At 47.7% G+C, this 20,502-nt stretch overlaps 1 protein-coding gene across 1 annotated transcript; it reads left to right on the plus strand.

Moving 5' to 3' along the window:
* The first annotated feature begins 10,497 nt into the window (after positions 1 to 10,497).
* On the plus strand, positions 10,498 to 20,232 carry LOC140615306 (ubiquitin carboxyl-terminal hydrolase 17-like protein 6). Its single transcript, XM_072795217.1, has 4 exons — positions 10,498 to 12,068; positions 19,257 to 19,355; positions 19,807 to 19,915; positions 20,218 to 20,232. The coding sequence occupies exons 1-4, from the start codon at positions 10,498 to 10,500 to the stop codon at positions 20,230 to 20,232; spliced, it is 1,794 nt and encodes a 597-aa protein (XP_072651318.1).
* The last annotated feature ends 270 nt before the right edge of the window (positions 20,233 to 20,502 follow it).

Consider the following 20,502-nt stretch of genomic DNA (forward strand, 5'->3'; position numbering starts at 1 on the left):
TGCCTCTGGTAAGAGATCTGAGTGTGATAAAGAATCTATGGAGGAAAGAGAAGGAAGATTTGTTATTCTTCTCTGCAGAATACACAAGTCAGAATGAGTATCCATACGTTCTTTGGCCTTTATAAGATCCAGAACTTGGTACAACTCCTTTGATGAACAGCAGCTTGGGAATCTCTTCCCAAGTAAATATAGGACAGGAGGGCAAGATTGATATTTGATTATTTTCCATGTAACTGATTATCTCAGGAGACCTACGTTTTTGGAGATCACCTCTCCTGGCCTCATCTTTTATTTCTGCACTCTTTGGTATTTTTACAGTGTCATGCATTTTTGAAAAGTAAATCTTTCTCCATTAGTTACCTCTGCCTAAAACAACTCCTATATGTAATATTTTTCCTATCAGAATATCATTTCCAAGTTCTTCCACAGGATTCCAGAAATGTGCATTTCTAGGAGAAAGATCTTTGTGTTCAAGCTCAGCATCTCCAGGGTAGAAGATCTCATTGTCAGGGAGGGAAGCAAAGAGGATATGAACCAAGTCTTGCAGGCACACACATCAAGTTTTGCTCTTAATGAGTTGTGTGATCCTGGGTCGATTATCCAACACCAGCTCTGCTGATGTACATTGGCCATTGGCCATATTCTAGGCTCCATAAGGAATAAACCATATCCTGAATTCAAGAACTTAAGATGTCATGTCTGAGAGAGACATGTATTTTTAATGTCACAAATCATGCCATCACTCATAACGGAAGCATCAGGAAAAGGCCTCTGAGTAGAAAAGTGGGAGACCTTGGTCCCAAGGAATAGACAGGAGACTGTTGAAGAGAAAGAAAAATGAGTATCTCCCAAACGGATGTTTGCTGGGTGCAGGTGAGTGGAGCTGGAATTCCTCCACAGGAGGTGAAGCAGCGTGAGCAGGGGTTTTGAAAGCAACATTATATTATAAATATATGGAATATATATGCATTATATATATATATTCATATATATATGTATAATGGAATATTACTCAGATATCAAAATGGTGGAATCTTACAATTTGCCACAATGTCGTTGGAACTAGAAGTTATTATGCTAAGCAAAATAAGTCGATTAGAGAAAGATGATTATCACATGATTTTGCTCTTTGTTTTTTTTTTGGGGGGGGGGGAGAACAAAAACATCCAAAATTTATTCTCCAACAAGACCGACAGCATCAGCAGGTAAAAACTACAGGGGTTTCTCCACAGATCATACATTCACACGGGCATGATTTGCTTAACAGGGAAAAAAGCGCTGGTGTGTTCTCAGTAACAATATCCACTTCACAGTGTAAGGAGGTACTAGCATTGTGTTCTCAACTTACAATTCCAGAAGGAAAGGCACAACGTGGCCAAAAAAATTTGGATCCTAAAGTCAGGTGCCATAACACAGACCAACTTTTGTTAACAGTCTTGATCTACTTTTCCACAAAGAAGGTGATTCTCCACTCGGAAATTAAAGTCTTTCTTTCTCCCTCTTTGTTCAACCATCAGAGCATGTTTCATCATTACATATACAAAAAAGGGGGGGCGAGTAGAGTTAAAAAAAAAAGAACCATGAAAATATCTTCCACGTCCAGCTGCTCCCACCACACATCAACTCAGGTTTAAGACAGCGCATTAGAACACTTCAGCGGTCATAAAATAGGAAAATAGACATTATGGCTACAAAAATAAAAAATAAATGAGGTAGATAAATTAAAGCTTTCACACCCATGACTTGCCCATTCGAACATCGTAGCCTTCATGCAATACTCAAGAACAATCTTCATACTAACTTGGCATAAGCTGCACCAAGGACACTTTTTCTGTACAAAGTAGTATGTGAACCTGTAAGAAATATGCCCTTTCCGTGAGTTTCTTCAAGAAGGAAAACCCAGGTCTTTGATCGAGTAGGCACTGGGGAACCAAATTAAGTCACCTGAGGGTCCCTGCTTAGGTGCCTAGCCCTCCTGCTGGCTCACGAATGAGACACCTGGAAAGCATAGGGAGTATATTGCCACTCTTGGGGCTCTGAATGACTCTATTTAAATAAGCAGCAACACATATTGACCCCCTAAGGACTAAACCAGTCCATTTGAGGGTATCCTACCTAAGGACCAAGGTTGAAGGAATTTTGTAATTCTACAACCTTGGTTTAAAGAAAAAGAAAGTACATTCAGGAAAAAAAATGGAAAGATGGTGGGTGGGTGTCATACGAAACAGGGCCCTAAACAGATGCCAGATCTTGTCCACGTACCCACATAGAGTCACCAGGGAAGTATACAGTACCCCCTCCCCCAATAGGCTAACAGTTGTCTTGTCCATTTTAATTCAGTAAGTTCCAACTTGAAATAGGAGGATAGTCTTTGGAAATACTTATTCTTGGTTGTACAAGGGTTTTATGTATACAGCTTGTCGCAAGTAACAAAGCTACTTTGCAGGACCCGCTTCTTTCCAAAATGAAGAAAAAAAAATTCTAGCCTGTATACGTTTCAGTATTTTTTGGTTTTTTTCTTTTTTCAATTTCTTTTCTCTTTTTTAATTTTTTTTTTTTTTTTTTTTTTTTTTTTGCAAAGCAGCATAACAACATCTGATTGTAGGACTTGCCTGAGGTTGTGATCACAAGTGTAAACATCTGCACATCAGTAAGAAAAACAGGAGGAGATGGGTTCTTCTAACAAGGAAAAAAAAAAAGTAGAGTTCTAGAGGTCATTCTGCCTGCATTTCTCCCTCGACAAAGAGCTTAGCTGACTGCAATCTTATTTTCTTCGAGGAAGTGAGGGAATTGGTGTTTGGGGACGCTGTCGGCAGCACCTGGTTTTTCCACTTCAGCACTGATGGCAGACTGGGAGCCATCCATCTCGGAGATAGGGGTGTTGTTCACAATGGAGCTGGCCCCAGGGAGACTGGGAGGGTAGGAATCCCCCCACTCTGGATCACAGAGATCTCATTGGTCTTCATGGCCAGACCTCCATTGAGCATTGGTGGTGTACTGGTTCCAAATGACAGGGTCCATGTTCCCAAAGGGGCCAGGATTTCCTTTGGAAACATCTCAGGGACTCTCTCTCCCCACAGCAGGAACCTGGGGCTAGACGCCTGCAGCTCAGTCACTTAGCATCTGACTCTTGCTTGTGGCTCAGGTCATAGCCTCAACATCCTGAGATCGTGCCCCTGGCAGGCTCTGCGCTTAGGGCAGAGTGTGCTTGAGGAGCCCGTGTCTCCCTCTCCTACTCCTTGCTCCCTGCCTGCCTCTTAAACAAGCAAATTATCCAATAAAGAAATAATCTGAGAGGATAAATTTTCAAACAAATTTGGATCAATACAAGGATCTAGTGGGAGAGGTTGGCATCCCAGGTCCAACTGCCAGCTGAGGTTTAAAATCACTTCCCTGCGTTAATGGCTTTACCCCTTGAATTTGACCACACGTCTGTCTCTTGAGGTGCCAACAGGGAGACCTTTCCTTGGGTGGGAGGGCTCAGGGTGTGAGGGCTGCAGGATGTTGAGCTCCGTCCTGTAATTTGGCAACAGAAGGGAATCGCATCGAGCCCTGCATCAGTGAAGGGCTCAATGGCTGTGGGAACCGACTGGCCTTCTGACATGTTGTGCAGCACACGAGGCCCCTGTGCCTGACCCCGGGAAGGGGGTCAGGGATGTGCTCCTTCAAAACCTAACTGCGGAGCAATAGACACAGTACAGTGAGCCCCGTGTCCCTTTGGGAGAAAGTCTCCCAACTCACCAGGACCATGCTCAAGCCTTGGGGAAGGTGGGGAAGGACCTCAGGCCAATGGGGTCTCCGGGGAGCACCAGTTAGGAGAAAGCATAGGACAGTGCAAACTACTGGAGAGTGAGTGCGATGAGACATGGTGTGTCTCTTTTTTAAAACATTTATTATTTATTCATGAGAGACACAGAGACACAAAAGCAGAGAGGCAGACACACTGACAGAGGCAGAAGCAGCCGCCGTGCAGAGAGCCCGAGGCAGGACTGGATACCGGGACTCTTAGGGTCAGGGCCTGGGTGGAAGGCAGGCGCTAAACCACTGGGCGACCAGCCATCCCCTGAAGGCTCTATTCTGATATTCCTCCAAATCTGTGCACAGGGACTCTGCATCTGGCCCAGGCAGGGTCAGGGCCATGGGGGCAAGTCTGGGGAGGAGGGGAATCCAGCTCATGTGGGAGCAGGTGTCTAGGGGGGAGCCCAGGGGAGTTGCAGGCTGGCTTCTGGGACCCGGGGTCTTCCTGCCACATCAGAGCCCTGGGTGTCAGATAGCCCCAGCCCCTGCACTCACCTGGAGCCCGCGCTGGCCTCTGTTAGCTGTGCAGGGCAATTCCCAGTTCCCCAAGGCGGTGGGGCAGACCACCTCTTCCTCCCCCTCCTGCCCCATGTCCTGGGTGGATCTCCGTGTAAAGACAGTGCCCGGCAGCCCGGCAGGAGGCCTCAGCGCCCGGTCTGGCTGCCTTGGCTGGGCCGCACACCCAGCTGACTCCATTCCAGACACACCACAGTGCAGTCGGCACACACCTCCCCCAAGGAGAGCAAAGGGATGCAGCTGCCAGGCCTTGGGTTAACTCTGGGTTGGGTAAGAGGCACCTCAGGAATCCTGTTTCCACCCTGCCCACCGTGACATCAGGGTGACCCTGAAGGGATCACCGGGGACCTGCTGCCCTGCAACGTCCTCCAGCCTGGATGTGACCTGCCCACAGATCCCTGTTTCCCTGAAACTGAAGAGGAGGGGATGGGGCTGCCCAGGATGGCTGGCAGAGGTGGCCTGGCCTGGGCTGGGCTGCTCTGTATTACCTTATGGTGCCTCTTGATAAACGCCCTGAGGCGTTGGATTTTATGGTGGAGCCAAAGTCTACAGCCCCTTGTGAACTGTGTGTCGCCCTGACCCGGGTTCTTCCTCTGACTGGAAGGCCTTGTGAACAAGCGGCATCCCTGGGGTTCCTGGAAACCAGAGTCCCCAGAAGTGGGAAAGTAGCAAGAGAACATCTTTCAGTCGCGGATGTCTCCAGCCAAGTGACCCTGAGGTGGGGCTGCCCTAGAATGCGGGTGCCTGGTTACAGGGGTTCCAAGTTCTGTTGGGCTCTGTGTCAAGGAAGTCACCTCACTGCCTGGAACCCCCTGCCTGAGTCCACACCTGGAGGAAGCTTCAGGAGCAGTGCTCGGGGCTGCCGACGGCTCCCTGCAGGCAATGGCATGTGTGCACAGAATGACACAACTGCATCCCTCTCCGCAGGCCCCATGGAAGGACTGTGTGCAGCCAGGGCCCCAGCCTGGAAACACACCTGGGTTCAGACACAACTTTCCATTCTTCCCTGGTTTTGACCCCTCAGAAGCCATTGTGCCTGTCGGGGATGGTCTGCGTCTTGCCTGTGGAACAGGGAGTATCCTAGCGGGTGCTTCCTCCAGATGTCCCCAGGCCACTGTGGCATCATATCTATGACATTGGAGACGGGTGTCACATGCAGGAAATACCTCCCACCACATGTTCTTCCTTGGTGTGTACCTGTGTCCAGGCCCACAAGGTCCTGTGTGCACACACGTGGGCACCTGTATTCTCATTCTGGAGGCCCAGAAGATGACAGTCCCTCCGGGGGAGGGATGGGTAATAGCTTCCCACGATCCTAGTCTCCTGAATCCAAGGCAAACCCTACAGAAGTTGTCGGAGTCTTGGCCCAGAAGGTGTGAGGCTGTCCTCATCCTGAAACCCTACCTGTCGTGTGTTACAGGCCATTCCTTCATTTCCACTGGGTGAGCTGTGGACAGCGGTGCACCCAGTGTGTCGCCCTGACCCGGGCTCTTCCTCAGACTGGAATGTGCTGGAATGCCTCCTGTCTGGGCTGTCAGTGCCCACCCCCACCCCCGTCACATCTCCATGTCTGTAGCCAGTTCCATCCACACAACTTTCCCCAGCCCCCTCAGGAAGGGAGGAGCAGCCTTGACCCCAAAAGAAGGCACAGAGCTGGCTCCATGCTCCCTTCTGCCTTCTTCACAGGCTGTGATCCTGGCAGGCAGTGGCTCTGCTTGGATCTGCACCTCCTCCCCTCAGTGGCTCCCTGGAACCCCAGCTGCTGCGTTTGTCAAAGCCCCACAGTTTGACACAGCCTCACCTGTAGAGTTCAGGAGTCAGAGGTAGCATCAGGCTCTTTTTTTAGGGAGCAATTGCTCTTTTCATTCCTGATGATTTTCCGTATTTTGTCCATCTTTCCCCCTGGAGCATGAGCTCCGAGAAGGAGGACCTGGTCGGCTTCTCAGCTCTGGCACTATCTGTGCTCAGGGCTCAGCGGCTGAAGGAGCAGGTGGGAAGTCCCATCCCACCATGGGCCAGCTCAGCGGTGGGAGCCTTATTGATTTGGGGCATTTTTAAACACTTGTGCTTTTCTTTTCTTTTTTTTTTTTAAGGAAACTCTGTGCCCGATGTGGGACTCGAAGTCACGACCCCAAGATCAATAACCACACGCCCTTCAGACTGAGCCAGGCAGGCGTCCATTGGTCATTTTAAAACTAGTAGACTGATAACTATTTCAGTTAATTTGGTGATCCACATTTGTAGGTCTATTCCATTGTTATTTGCTCTAAGTTGAGCAGAATCGTGATAAAATAAAAAAAAATTCAGCAGAGATAAAGCCTCAGGTTAAAACCCACAGTAAAATCAACCAATATAGGACTATTTGTAGAAACTTTGGTACTGCTCTATCCCAAGGAGTTTGAATGGTTGTATCTTCATTCTCATTTGTTTCTATGAATCTTTTTAATTCTTCCTTAATTTCCTGGTTGACCCTTTCATCTTTAGCAGGATGGTCCTTAACCTCCACGTGTTTGAAATCCTTCCAAACTTCTTGTGATTGAGTTCTAATTTCAAAGCATTATGGTCTGAGAATATGCAGGGGACGATCCCAATCTTTTGGTATCAGTTCAGACCCGATTTGTGACCCAATATGTGGTCCATTCTGGAGAAAGTTCCATGTGCACTTGAGAAGAATATGTATTCAGTTGTGCGTATCCCGGGTTTGGGACAACACAGTATACAGAATTTGAGCATTTACCTAATGATTCCTATATCTGCGGTTTAAAATTATACGATGCTTTTTTGTGTTTTTCCCCTTTTCACCTGGTTTCATATTTTCTCAACTCTGATTTTAAGGCTTTTGTTAACATCAATTTTTTTACATTTTTATTTTATAGATACATTCTTCATGTTTGGCTTTTTGTCACTGGAATGAATTTTATGGTTCTCCATCTATAAGTTTTGCTTCTTGACAATTTTGAGATTTAGTGTCTCACGCTCATGGTGTATCCATAACCTATGCCAGTTTGTCCAGATAACTCTGTCTTCCTCCATATCTGGATGGGAGTGGATTTTCCTTTGGGAAGACAGGTTTGGTCTGCTTTGCTTTGCTTTGCTTTGCTTTGGTTAATGGATGGCGGGGAAGCAAAAGACACGTGAGGTGACTAGAGGGGAGAGCACGGGCCTGCTCAGGACTTCTTCAGCTAGCCTTTCTCCCTGGTCTCCCTGGTCACATGGAATGAATCCCCTCAACTGTACATGAAGTGCCAATTCTGATGGAGAACCCAGCCTTATGGCCCTTTGCTCACGCCTGCCTGTCTCCTCACCCCTGTACCCTATATATCTGCAGGTTCAAGACTCCTTAGGCTACTTCACTAGCTCCAATCCCAACATCCCCTGTGAGGATAGGCCTTTCTACCCTTGGACCTCTGGGATCTTCATAGGCTTCCAGAAAGTAGGGAACATTTCTATTACTGCACGCATCCCTTGAGTGCCCAAGAAGCCGCATTTTCGTCAGAAGCCGTGAGATAGCAATAGGGAAGTGTTCATGGGATGAGACCGGGGCCCAAGGCTCAAGGGACCAGACTCTGACCTGGGTCACATAATGATTGCATGAATGGGAGTTACTTAGGCCTTGGGGGCAGGAGAAGGATCCCACACCATGGCTTCTCTACTGACCTCTGACTTTTAAAAGCCCAGTGCGCTCATCCAGGAGCTCCTCTACCCTCCACCTACAGGCATCTGCACAGAGAGAGGGAACACCCTTAAACATGTGCTCTGGAGTGAGGAAAGAGCAGTCAGTTGTTTTTCCTAAAAAAAGAAATTCTCTCAACACGACAATGGATGTGCTTTGGTTTGGTTTGGTTTGGTTTGGATTGATTTGGTTTTGTTTCATTTAGTTTCATTTGGTTTGGTTTCACATGGTGTTATATTGTTTTGTTTCCATGAGCCCACATCAGAGATATGCCTGAGGATGAGAGACAGAGAGAGAAAGAGAGAGAGAGTCAGAAGAAAGCAACCAGTCCTGGGTCTCGTGTTATTGGACCATTATGTGCCCACTTGTCAAACATTGCCTCCTTGGGAAATCATCTGGAGGGTGAAAAATCTCCATGCCCAGGCCTCAGGAAGGAGGCAGCATGAACCAACATTGAAGTGGGTTTTGGGATATGTATAGAGGACAACCGTCAACTCGTCCCATTACAGACCAACGTGCAACCGAGGCCCCATGTGGTGCTAATGGCACCCACCCTGGATGCTCAGGGATCAATGTTCCCTATGCAGTACTTCACGCAGAACCCTGGGTGTGCAGGAGATCCTCAATGTCTACGTATTCCCTGAACCGATCAAGCTGCTGTCTCCCCTCAGGTAACTAAGGCTGGAGGAATTAATGGACTTAATATAATTATAGAGAGGTTCAGAAATGCCGAGAAAACCCCCCCACAAAACAAGATCAAAAGCAAGACATGCACGCTATTCATCTGTGCTAATATTTTATTAAGGGACATAAAACACTACACACAATTCTAAATTAACACTAAAGAATAAACAAGCTGCATGGGTTAAATATTGACAATCACAGTTCCCGCAAAGCTACCAGCATTGACACAAGAAAAACCCATCTCAGGAGAAAACAATGTCCATTTGCAGAGCCCACAGCGGGTGGGCTCTATGTGTGTGTGCCTGTGTGTGTGTCTCTGAATGGACATGTAAGTCCATGCGGATTTGGTGGATACCAAAATTTCTGCAAGTGAAATCATAGTGGTACATTTTAGCGTGGGAATTAACCTCAGGACTCCTGTTTCCTGACTATTGGTATTTTACCAACACTTCTGCTCGATTGAGAGCTAATGGCAATGAAAATGGGGTCAAAGTTTGAGGATATTCATGATGTAACATTCATTTTGTCAATTAAAACTTCCAGTTAAAAACGGAGATATCATAAAGAGCATCCTACACAAAATTTTTTTGGACTCCGTGATTACAGAATAAATATCCTAAAACATGGTGGTGTCAAAGATGACACTTTTATTCTCTTAGTGTCCAGTGATGACAAGTGAACGTCAAGAATTCAGCAGGGCCCCAGTGTTTCTGAAGCCCAGTCACTGACCAAGGCCTGGCAAAATGCTCCTGTTGTTCTTGGCCTCTGTTTAGTAACGAAGACAAATGGACTTAGGTTTCCACCTTTCCTAAGACTTACCCAAATTCATAAACTGGAAAAGGTCATGGTCACAAGAAGGAATTAATTGTCTTGTCGACTCAAAATTTCCACAGACACTACTAATTCTGTAAGCAGAATAAACCATAATGGCATTTCCAAACCACGAGCCACCGCAGTGCCTTCCTCCCTGCATCTACAACTGCCAAAACCATAATGTGTAAAAAATGTGCAAGCCTACAACATACTCCAATTAAATCGAAAGTATATAATGGATATTGGTGTAGAATTACCTGAGGAACAGTTAAAATTAGGCATATAAAAACTGGATTTAAGATATAGACTTGCAGGAAAAGGAGTTTTAAAGGAATCTTTCCCAAAGCATAGAACCAGCCATTGAATTTCTCTTGTTGTAGACCCGAGACACACCTAAGCAGAAAATGATATTCATCTAAACCTTCATAATCTTTGTATATTGGAATCATAGTAGAGAGAGATGAAGGTGTAGAAGCAAAGCAATGGATGCCACGTTCCCAAATAATTGGTTACAGCTACAAACACTCTGGCTGGTGAGGAGAACGTGTTCCTATGTGATATCTCAGCTCCTTTGGGAAAGTGAGCTTCCCTGTCCTACAGGACTGACATCTGACACTCCTTGGCTCCCTTGCGGTTAGTCAAAGGAAAAGGACTTTCAAAAAGATTTCCTTTGAACATAGAAACTCTGAACAAATTCTGTTCAGAAAGGTGCAGGGACACTTAAAGAGGTTGAGAAGAATCTGAATGTGTTGGCTGTTTTCAGAGGCAAGATTAGGAGGTGGGCTGACCTGAATGTTCTCTATGAGAAAGGGACCACACCCAAATCCTGTAATCCAATCAAGCGATTCCAGTGGATTAGAGGATTTTGTGCCTTATCCCAGGGCCCAAAAGCCATAAAAGGTGGAGGTGAGGGTCACTATCTGCCATTTGGAAACTGGCTCAGTGAGAGAAGCATCCCTTTGTGACCTGAAGCTCCTGGTTGAATTTATCTTGTGGACACTGTTTCTGCCGACATGGAGGCTGCCTACCTCCACCGCTCAGAGGCATCTCAGTTCAACGACTCTCCCAAACCCCAATCATGCTGGTCAAAGAGAGGTGGTGCTGAAGTCCACGGAGGACCCTCTCTGCCTGAGAAGACATCCCCTGCATCAAAGACACTCTCCTCCCTGACTGATCCTTTGGCTCCCGCATCAGCAGGGCGGCCTCCCACCAAGACGCCTCTGAGTTGGGAGGATCTTTCCCAGGTGGGAGCTGGGCTTCAGAACACGGGGAACACTTGCTACGTGAATGCAACCCTACAGTGTCTGACCTACACAGAGCCCCTTGCCAGCTACGTGCTGTCCCAGAAGCACGGGACAGCCTGTAGGAAGCAGACATCCTGCACGCTGTGTACTCTGCAGGCTCACATGACCCGGGTTCTCTGCCATCCTGGACGTGTGCTCCGACCCCTTCCACTCCTGCTCGCCGCCTTCCACACACACAAGCAAGAAGATGCCCATGAGTATCTCATGTTCATTCTGGATGCAATGCAGCAAGCATGCTTGCCTGAAGACAAGCCCTCAGACTCTCAGCATGCTCAGGACAGCACCCTCATCCAGCATAGCTTTGGGGGGTACTGGAGGTCACAAATCCAGTGTCTCCACTGCCAAAGCATTTCCAGCACTCTGGAACCTTACCTGGACATCAGCCTGGACATCGGGGCTGCTCAGAGTGTCAGCCAAGCTTTGGAGCAGTTGGTGAAGCCCGAAATGCTTGAAGGTGAAAATGCCTACCATTGTAGTAAGTGTCTAGAGAAAGTGCCTGCGTCCAAGGTGTTGACTTTGCACAGTTGTGCAAAAGTCCTCATCCTGGTCTTGAAACGATTCTCAGACTTCACAGGCAACAAAATGACTAAGGAGATGCAATATCCTGAGTGCCTTGACATGCAACACTCCCTGTCTGAGCAGAGGGCAGGACCCTTGGTTTATGTGCTCTATGCCGTGCTGGTGCATGCTGGGTGGAGTTGCCACAGTGGACGTTATTTCTGTTTCGTAAAGGCAGGAAATGGCCAGTGGCATAAAATGGATGATGCTAAGGTCAGCGCCTGCGTTGTGACTTGTGCCCTGCGCCAACTTGCCTATGTCCTCTTTTATATGCAGAAGACCGATATGGAAAGAGACCTTGTGAGTGGGTCAGTCGAGGGAGGAATCGCATCTCCCGAGGCAGACCCCGCAGAGGTGGGTGAGGCCTCAGGAGAGAGCACAAGGGATCCCACTGTGAACCTTGCTGAGTCAGAGGAGCACGGGGAAGAGACCTCAAGGCAACAAACCACATTAGACCAGGGGAGATGCCTCCAAGAACGCAACCGACCTAAGCCTGAACTTCATGTCAGGAGAAGAGAAATTGCTCTTCCTGAGAATGCAGTCATCCTTCAGCACTCCAAATACAGACATGAGATGCCCAAGAATCATCCTCAGCAAACCATGGACCTGCTCCACACTGCAGCTGGGATGATCCCACCTCAGGTGGCCGGGGATGTGGCCAAAGTCCCGCATGTGCCAGGGAGAGCCAGACCAACCAAAAGGACGAGCAAGAAGGGACAGAGGTCTGGGGAAGCAGTGCAGGGATGTGTCTACTAACTTTATTGCACATGGGCACGCACGCGCACGCGCGCACACACACACACACACACACGGTGTCACTCACTCACCAAACCCGAACACAGTCCCACACTGGAAATATTTGGTGTTGTGTGAAATGTGTGTTCTGTATGTATGGAAGAACCATCTATCTGGGTGTGTTCCTGGGCTATGGCCTTCGACTGAAACTAGAGGACACTGACATTTAAAGCGGGTTCATTGTCATGATCTTATATTGGAATAGTGTGGATTCATATGGGGTCTATCCTGGAACCGGCCTCTCCTTCAGCCTTGGGGAGAGTAGGGGCAACTTGCAGGTGAGAGGTAGTGAGCAGTCAGGATTGAGAGTGGATATGATGCTGAGGACCTGGATTTGAAGTATATTCGACCCTCTCGTCATGCTCCGCACTTCCCATTGCTTATCTTCTATTTATATCAAAAGAATATTTGCCTGAACAGAAGCATGCGTGGGGCCTTGCCAGCGATGTGTTTTGGTCATTGCTTGGAAATGGTAAGAAAGGAATTAAATGCTTATTTTGGGGAGATAACTGCATCCAGCCTGATTGAATCTCATTGAATGTATTATGTTCCCTTCACTATCTCCTACATTAAGACGGCAGAGAAGGAAACTGACAGGGACTCTTATTCCAAGGGGAAATGCCCAGCCTCCCACTGAACATAAGTTCCTATGAATATTTTGCTACCGTCTGCTATGTGGCACCTCCTGCCACAGAAGAAGTGGACTCTGGATTTCAGACCAGTTCAAATTCACGTTTGGACCTGGGTTGATACCTCAGAAAAACAGTGCCAAGTTCACGAATCTAGCAAAATGGTTTTTGAGGTCAGGTTATAGGTGCTCTGTGTTATCATTCTATTTCTTAGAGAAGTAATTGACAAATTGATTGTAGAATGAAAATTATCGCATGATAACCAAAAGCTTCTGAGTGTGACCATAGATGTGCAGTTGTGACATCTCATCATAATGTATGTTCACTCTGTATTCAAACTTGGACATGCCACCCTTACTGGAAAGTAAGGGACAATAGGAACTGTGCAGAAGAAATCACACTTTTTTGTAGATTTTCATGTAACAGAGGCAGATTAGAGATAGAAAGTGTCAAGGTTTCTTTCATTTCTGGGAATTTTTTTTTTTTTTACAAACACAGTTTATCGTGTCATAAAGAGTGAGGGAACCTCTGTGTATGTGTTTGCTAGAGTTTCCTAAGAAGACCTGTAGGTATCCTCGTCCTCTGAAGACTGTCATAGGGAATGAGACAGCTCATGGACTGGGAGACTTGTCTTTCACAGAAGAGGTCCCTCAGGAGGAGTCTGTTGGAATAAGGATATGTCCCCCTCCTGGACTGATATGGTGAACCAGGAATTCCTCTGCTGAACTAGTTGGAAATGGTCAAGTCCACAATGTGCTACATGGTATGCTTTTGGGCGCCTACACATATACTCCCCCCACTACACAGACACTGCAGTTTTTCGTTAGGTATATATATGGGAATCTCAAAGGGTGCTTACCAATCCAGAATGTCAAGTTTGTCTTACTGAAATACATTTTCTAAAAAATGTAGGTAAATCATCCTGGCAATTTGTACATTGGTTGTAAACAGAAGTAAACAAGTTAATCTGAAACTGTTTTACAAATGTCTGAATTTCTGATTTAGAAAAAGATCCCATCCAGAGATCTGCAAATTATACTATGTTTTCTCCTAGAAGACATTTTCTGTACTTGTTGATATTATTTTTCTGAAATTGTTATGGGGAATATTGCATCTGCTTTGTTCATTTTTGATCTAAAATGTTATTAGGCAGTTGTGTGTTTTTTTTTAATCTTAATAGAAGACTGCAACATATGATTTGGTGTGCATGCTTTTACTCCCCAGTATTTCAGATATTTGAAATAATTATTTTATTTCCAGGCTGGCTCCTCACAGAGGCTTCTTTGCCTGTTTACCCTGAGTGGAATTCCCGCAGCCACATCTAGGTCACCAGCAACCTAAATTCATATCCTCCCTCTATGGGAATGTCTCACTCCTACTCACTGGATTAATATAGGGGAAGCGCCAGGAGCCATTTAAGAGGAAATGCAATGGGACATGGGCACATTATTCTTCAGGGTCTCTTCAGTTATGAGGGCTCTGACCAGGAAGAAGTGTGTGTGAAAAATTAGGTGGGGGGAGTAGATTTGAACCAGGAGCACACCATCTCTGGCCAAGGCTAGTAGAGACACCTGGGAGGGATGACCAGGAGATGGTTGGGTAGCACATTGTGGGGACTGTGGAGGCTGGACAGTCAGCAGATGAATTCTCTGGGTAGGTATCTGGAGGTCAATGCTCATCCTGTCCAGGTATCCATTAGTTACTTAAGGGGTTTCACTCTATATCAAGATCTATTAGTCAGGAGGACAGACCGAAGAATCTGCATAGCCTCCCACAGAACAGATTCCCCAGTCCTTTCCAGGGAACCCGGAATTGCCAATCCTGGATGCAGTTCTAGGGAGACCTCCAACCTGTTTCCAGGTGACAATGAGTTGAGTCCTGGCTCCATCAACCTTTTGCAAGATGTCAGGCTGGAAATGTTTTCACAATAGGGATCTGGGCTGAAACTGGGATTTGGGGACAGCCCCAGGCTAGATTCCATGGCGGTATGTGGAGGCTTAATCTGGGAGGCCACATTGAATCAGTGGTCTGTGAGGTTGACAACGAGGGTAGGTTCCTGGCCATGGTGGGTGGATGTAAGCTGAAGGGATTACTTGACTTCCCTTCCTGAGCTTTTGTGTTGTCCAGCAGGAGAAAACAACGTCAGGGCTTTTCACAGGAGATATCCTAGGGGGCATGTGTGTGTCGTAACAGGTTTGAGCTCATGCAGGAGACTTGTGGAAACAGCTTCTAGGGAGATTGCCTCCTCACATGGGGAATGCATTATCCCATTACCAACTGCTCTAATAGAAGATACCACAGATGGACCACATCTTACCTCTGCCTCTCCACTGTTGGTAATCAACCACAGTAAAGGCATGGAGATAGGAACAATCCATTCCACAGTTATATTATTAAAAGTGCTCATTTTACTGGGACAAGAAACCCAACCGAGTGGTGATAAGGAGACATAAAATACATTAGCCTCCTGTTACCAGAGGGCGAGATGAGGAGGTTTCAATACAGTATTTTAGTTTCTTTAGCAGAAGCCATTGCATTCACTCTTCTGGCAGTGGACAGAGCTAATCCTGTCTTTAAAATTTTTAGTGATTGTGTGATACACAATTTGGAACCCTTATGGAAACAATACATTTTGTTGCATTCGGGATTGTTCCATTTGGAGACATCTAAGTAAACCAGTTCCATGTGGTGGCTCTAGCATGTTGGGTCTCACATGCCAGGGATCATACAGAAGCAAAGAATTGAAGGAAACATGGTACCTGAAGACTCCATAAACAAGGAAGGGAACTCAGGGAGAGAATGGAATTTTAAGAAATCCCACACAGAGTAAGAGCAAGGGAGTGAAGATACTCTGGTTCATAGACGTGAGACAGTAGTGGATAAGGAAAAGCCCCACTGTCAGGAAGGAATCCGATGCCAATTCCTTCCAATGTGGCTGCTTTGGCAGTTGAGGTGTTCTAGATAATGTCTGGTCAAGGGCCTTAGTGTCCTATGCTTCTTAACTGGAAATGAAAAATAATGTGAAACACGTTGGTCTCAGCAATGTGGGAGGCAGCTCAGCACCCAGCAGCATGGCTGCTGGGTAATCTCCTTGAGAATCTCTCTCCCTCTATTTTTCAGCCCCCACTCTCCTGCTACTCTGTGGTTTCTCTCTGGTCTCTTCTTGTCTCAAATCTATCTATCATCTAACTATCTATCTATCTGTCTATCTATCTATCTATCTATCATCTATCTATCTATCTATCTATCTATCTATCTATCTATCATCTTAAACAAGAAACCAACAATGAAACATGTTTGCATCTTTGCATCAATGTTCCCACATCCAAGTCAATTAGATCTGTGGAGTCCAGTGTTACTCAGTAATGTGGAAAAAGGCACAAGCCTACAACGTACTCCAACTGAATCAAGAGAATATAAAGGATATTGGGGTGGAATTCCCTGAGGAACAGTTAAAATGAGGCATATAAACACTGCATTTAGGATATAGACTCTTGTAGGAAACAGAGTTCGAAGGAATGTTTCCCAAAATCATAAAACCAGCCAGAGGATTTCTCTTGTGGTGGACCCAGGCCACACCTAGGCAGATACTGGTATTCATCAAAACCTTCATAATCTTTGTAGATTGAGATCATAGTTGAGAGAGATGGAAGTGCAGAAGCAAAGCATGGACACCATATACCCCAAATAATTGGTTACAGCCTCAAAGCCTCTGACTGGTGAGGAGAAGGCGTTCCCCTGGGATACCTGAGCTCCTTTGGGAAAGAGATCTTCCCTGTTCTAGAGCACTAACGTCTAACTCTCCTTCGCTCACTTGAAGTTACTCAAGAAGAAAAAGGACATTCATAAAGGTATCCATTCAACATGGAAACTCGGATCAAATTCTGTTCAGAAAGGTGACGGATCTGCTGTTAGGGAGGTTGAGAAAGACCTGAAGGTGCTGTCTGTTGAGGGAGGCAAGATGAGGAGGTGGGCTGGCCTGATAGGTCTCTATGAGAAAGGGACCACTCCCAAATCCCTTAATCCAATCAAGTGATTAGTGCCGATTGGAAGCTTTTGCTCTTTATGATATTTCAGTTTTTAACTGAAAGTTAATTGACAAAAAGGATATTACATTATGAATAACCTCAAAGTGTGACCCCATTCTTATTGCTATTAGCTCTAAATTGAGCAGAAGTGCTGGCAAAATACAAATAGTTCAGGAACCGTGAGTCCTGAGGTTAATTCCCACGCTGAAATATACCAATATAATTTCACCTGCAGAAATTTTGGTATCCACCAAATCCGCATGGACCTACATCTCCATTCACACCCAGACACACACACACACAGGCACACACACAGAGTCATAGAAATCTTTCTCATGAGGGCATCATTAGCTTCCTTGCAGCTGCTGATTGGCTCAAACCCTGCTGCAGCTAAGAGGATTAGATGGATGTCTTTCAAGTGGTTGAAACGTCACGTGACCTCGGAGCAGTATAAAAGTCAGGGAGCAACGGAAGTGGCCATTCCTCACCATCCCTCTCTCCCACGAGACACACCGTCTCCTGCAGTGGAGCCTGTCCAGGACCTTTCCCAGCATCTCCTGACAGGCGTGAGGACCACAGTTGCACTTCAAGTGAGTTTTCGGACCACTGGTCCTACCTTTCCTGAGCGAATAATGGGACAGTGAGGAAATGGTGGAGGGATTGGCCCTTCCTCCATGGGTTAAGGACTCTTTCTGGTCTAACATGTTCTAAGAGCAGGGACTGAGCCAAGGCATGGCTGTGAATGCCCAGGACACCCGGAGGTTCCAATGCCAATGGAATGGGGCCTCGAGTGTCACATTGGTGTGGGGTGGTAGACGAGCAGGGACAGAAGGCCTGTAAATGTCTCAGTGGGCACTGCAGACCTAGAGAAGACACAGGATCAGGGCGCCTGCGCAGCTCCATTGTTTCAGGGTCTGACTTGGGTCGGGTCATGATCTCAGGCTCTGGAGATGAGTCCAGGCGCTCACTGGGTTTCCTGCCCAGGGAGTGTCTGCTTCTCCCTCTGTCCATACAGCTCAGGTGATCACTCTCCCTTACACACACACACACACACACACACACACACACACACACACACACTCTCTCTCTCTCTCTCTCTCTCTCTCTCTCTCTTTCTCCCATAAATAACTGACTTTTTTTTCAATAGAAGAATTACCTGGTTCGCAAGGTGAAAAGAAATTCACTTCCCAAAGTTTCGATGGCAGTTAATTAGGGGCACTGCCACGAACACATGGAATGGAAGTGCTCAGATGGGCAGCTTCCCATGGAGTAGAGGGGAATGTGTTTTCCCAGTGTATCTGGACTTAACTATGGCTTCCTCTGGTGTCCCAAGGGGCATTCAGATATGAGAGAGGGAAGCCCACTTTCCCGATGCTTTTGCCTTTTGCGTGCTCCATGGTGGATCCCACTGGGCCTCAATCGGGAGAGGTCTCGTCCCTGGTTTTGTTTCCACAGGGGATTTGGAGAGACTTAATGATAGTGTCAACAAGAGTCCCTGAGCCTCCAGGGTGGGCTTCCTCAGAGCGGGGATGTGGCTTGGCCAGGAGGGTGTAGACAGGAAGGAGGAAAGAGAAGAGACAGTGGGAATTGTGTGTTTGGCACAAATGTCCTGACACTCGCTAATGCCTCCTTGGTAAGACGGTACAGGGAGGAGGCCGATGTCATGGTGAATAGGACTCACTTGTTTCTTTTGCCTCAGGCTACCCGAAACCCATCCCCGAAGCTGACTGACTTGTCCCTCCAGGACGTGGGACTGATGGCGGCGCGTCACAGCCAGCTTGGGCCCAACAGACCCTTGAGAGCCCAGAAGGGCAAGAGGCCACAGACAGCAGGACTGGCCCTCAGAGTTCCCAGACCAGAGGAGGAGGATCCCAGGGTAAGTGTGGAGGCTGGCATGGGTTTTGAAGCAGGAGCTCTGCCAGGAGTCTTGAGACAGGCTAGGCTCCCAGAAGATCATGGCCCAGACTCAGTTGTCCAATGTGACATGGGCAGGAAATGCCCCAGGCTACACATTGGGACACTCAGAGGCTCTGAGCATCAGCCCCAGGGCACCATAAGATCAGATTCAGCCTTCAGATTAAGATTCCCGAATCTTAATCTTAATGATGCTTCCACCTGTCTTCAACCTGACACCTCCAATGCCTTCTCCCCTCCCCTCCCCTCCCCTCCCCTTTCCATGGGCTGTGGAGGAAGCATCCTGAGGTCTTCACTATGCTGGCACCTCACTAGCCAGATAGGATGTCCCCTGTCCTCAACCCATGTGCCACACCCTGAGGATGGCCTCCCATTGGTGTGCTTGGCAGGTTCACTGGCATTTGAATGGATGCACTGACTCCTCCCCCTTCCTCCCCCAGGTAAAGTGCAGGGACTGTGGGGCCTTTGGACACAAGGCATCAAGCACCAGATGCCCCATAAAACACTGGGGCGCAACCCTCATTCCCGTGGCCTTGGGCTCCAGGAGGCTGAAGGAGAACGTGGAGCCGTGGAGTCAGCGGGACCAGCGGCACCAGGCTGGGCTGTTGAACCAGGCTGAGAGGGAGAAAGTAGAGAGACGAAGGTGAGTAATGGGGCTTGCTGACCCGAATGCCAGGGATGAGACCGACAGACACCGTGTCTGTGCGCATGCACACTGTGTGCCCTGCAGCGTGCGGGCAGAGTCAGGAGAGGCGAGGCAGGCAGAGGAGCTCCCAGGCTAACAGGGACCACATTTGGCTGATGGTGCTGTCCTTGCTGTCTTGGTGTGGGGTTTTGTGGCTGGAGCAGTGTGCCTGCACCAGTGAATGTATGGAGCTTGGCACAATATAAGGCAAACTCTCTCATAGGCTCTGAATGAGAGAAACTGCCTGGACGACCTGGTGGGCTCACTTTAGTCAGGGTGAGGGGCAGGCGTGGGCGTCAAATGGCGGAGTAGGGAAAAGACCATGTTGGCCCAAGCCCGGACCTGGTGTCCAGCTGGAAGACAGGGAAGGGAGTTCCTTCTCCTTTCCATGCTTTGATTTCTTGTGCAGGCAAGAAGCCGAGCAGAGGAAGGCCCTGCTCCAGAGGTTCCCCAGGAGACCCCGAGAGGGGCAGAAGCGCACCTGGAAGGAAGGCACAGAATCTTGTGACTATGTGAGGGTGAGTGTGCGCTGCTTCCCGGCTGCTGTGCTCTGTGGGGCACTCGCTGGGCTCCATTGGCCTCCTGGGGGAGGGCGGGGCTCCACTTCCACTCTGACCAGGGGCAGTTGAGTGGCCCGGTCTTTGCACCCATTTTTCCCTTGGTGCCCATGATGTTGCCTTATGCCTTGAATGTGTGCGAACAGTGGGTTTGTTGACATGTGAAGGTCATTGGCGGACACTCCTGGAACACATGCCATCCTTAGAGAAGAACAAGCCGCTGTCCTTCCTGACACATTCCCCCACTGCCCATCCCTCCTCAGGAGCTGCCACTGTGACCCTCCAGCAGCAGGACTCCTATAGCCTCGTGAGCAGAGTGGATGGAAGAGCTGGTCCAATGGAGGAAGCATCGATGTGAGGCTAAAATTTGTGTGTTCCTCCCCGATGTCAAAAGTGCATCAGCAGCATCCAGTCATGCCTTTGTTCCGGACCAGCCCTGGAGCCGGATTCCCTACTTGTAGGTCAACAGATCCCATCTCTTTCTTTCCCTGTTCTGGGGGAGGGGGTGGTTCAGAAGGTCTTAGGCATTTGTTGGTTTTTTTCTTTCC

The sequence above is a fragment of the Canis lupus genome, chromosome 23, assembly GCF_048164855.1.
Source record: "Canis lupus baileyi chromosome 23, mCanLup2.hap1, whole genome shotgun sequence".
In the NCBI taxonomy this organism is placed as follows: Eukaryota; Metazoa; Chordata; class Mammalia; order Carnivora; family Canidae; genus Canis; species Canis lupus.

Excerpts from the sequence above, each read along its gene's own strand:
- LOC140615306 (XM_072795217.1), top strand. The coding sequence starts at position 10,498 with ATGGAGGCTGCCTACCTCCACCGCTCAGAGGCATCTCAGTTCAACGAC. Across the intron at positions 12,069-19,256 it reads ACGAGCAAGAAGGGACAGAG|GAGGCTGAAGGAGAACGTGG; the intron begins GTCTGGGGAAGC and ends CTTGGGCTCCAG. Across the intron at positions 19,356-19,806 it reads GAGAAAGTAGAGAGACGAAG|GCAAGAAGCCGAGCAGAGGA; the intron begins GTGAGTAATGGG and ends TTTCTTGTGCAG.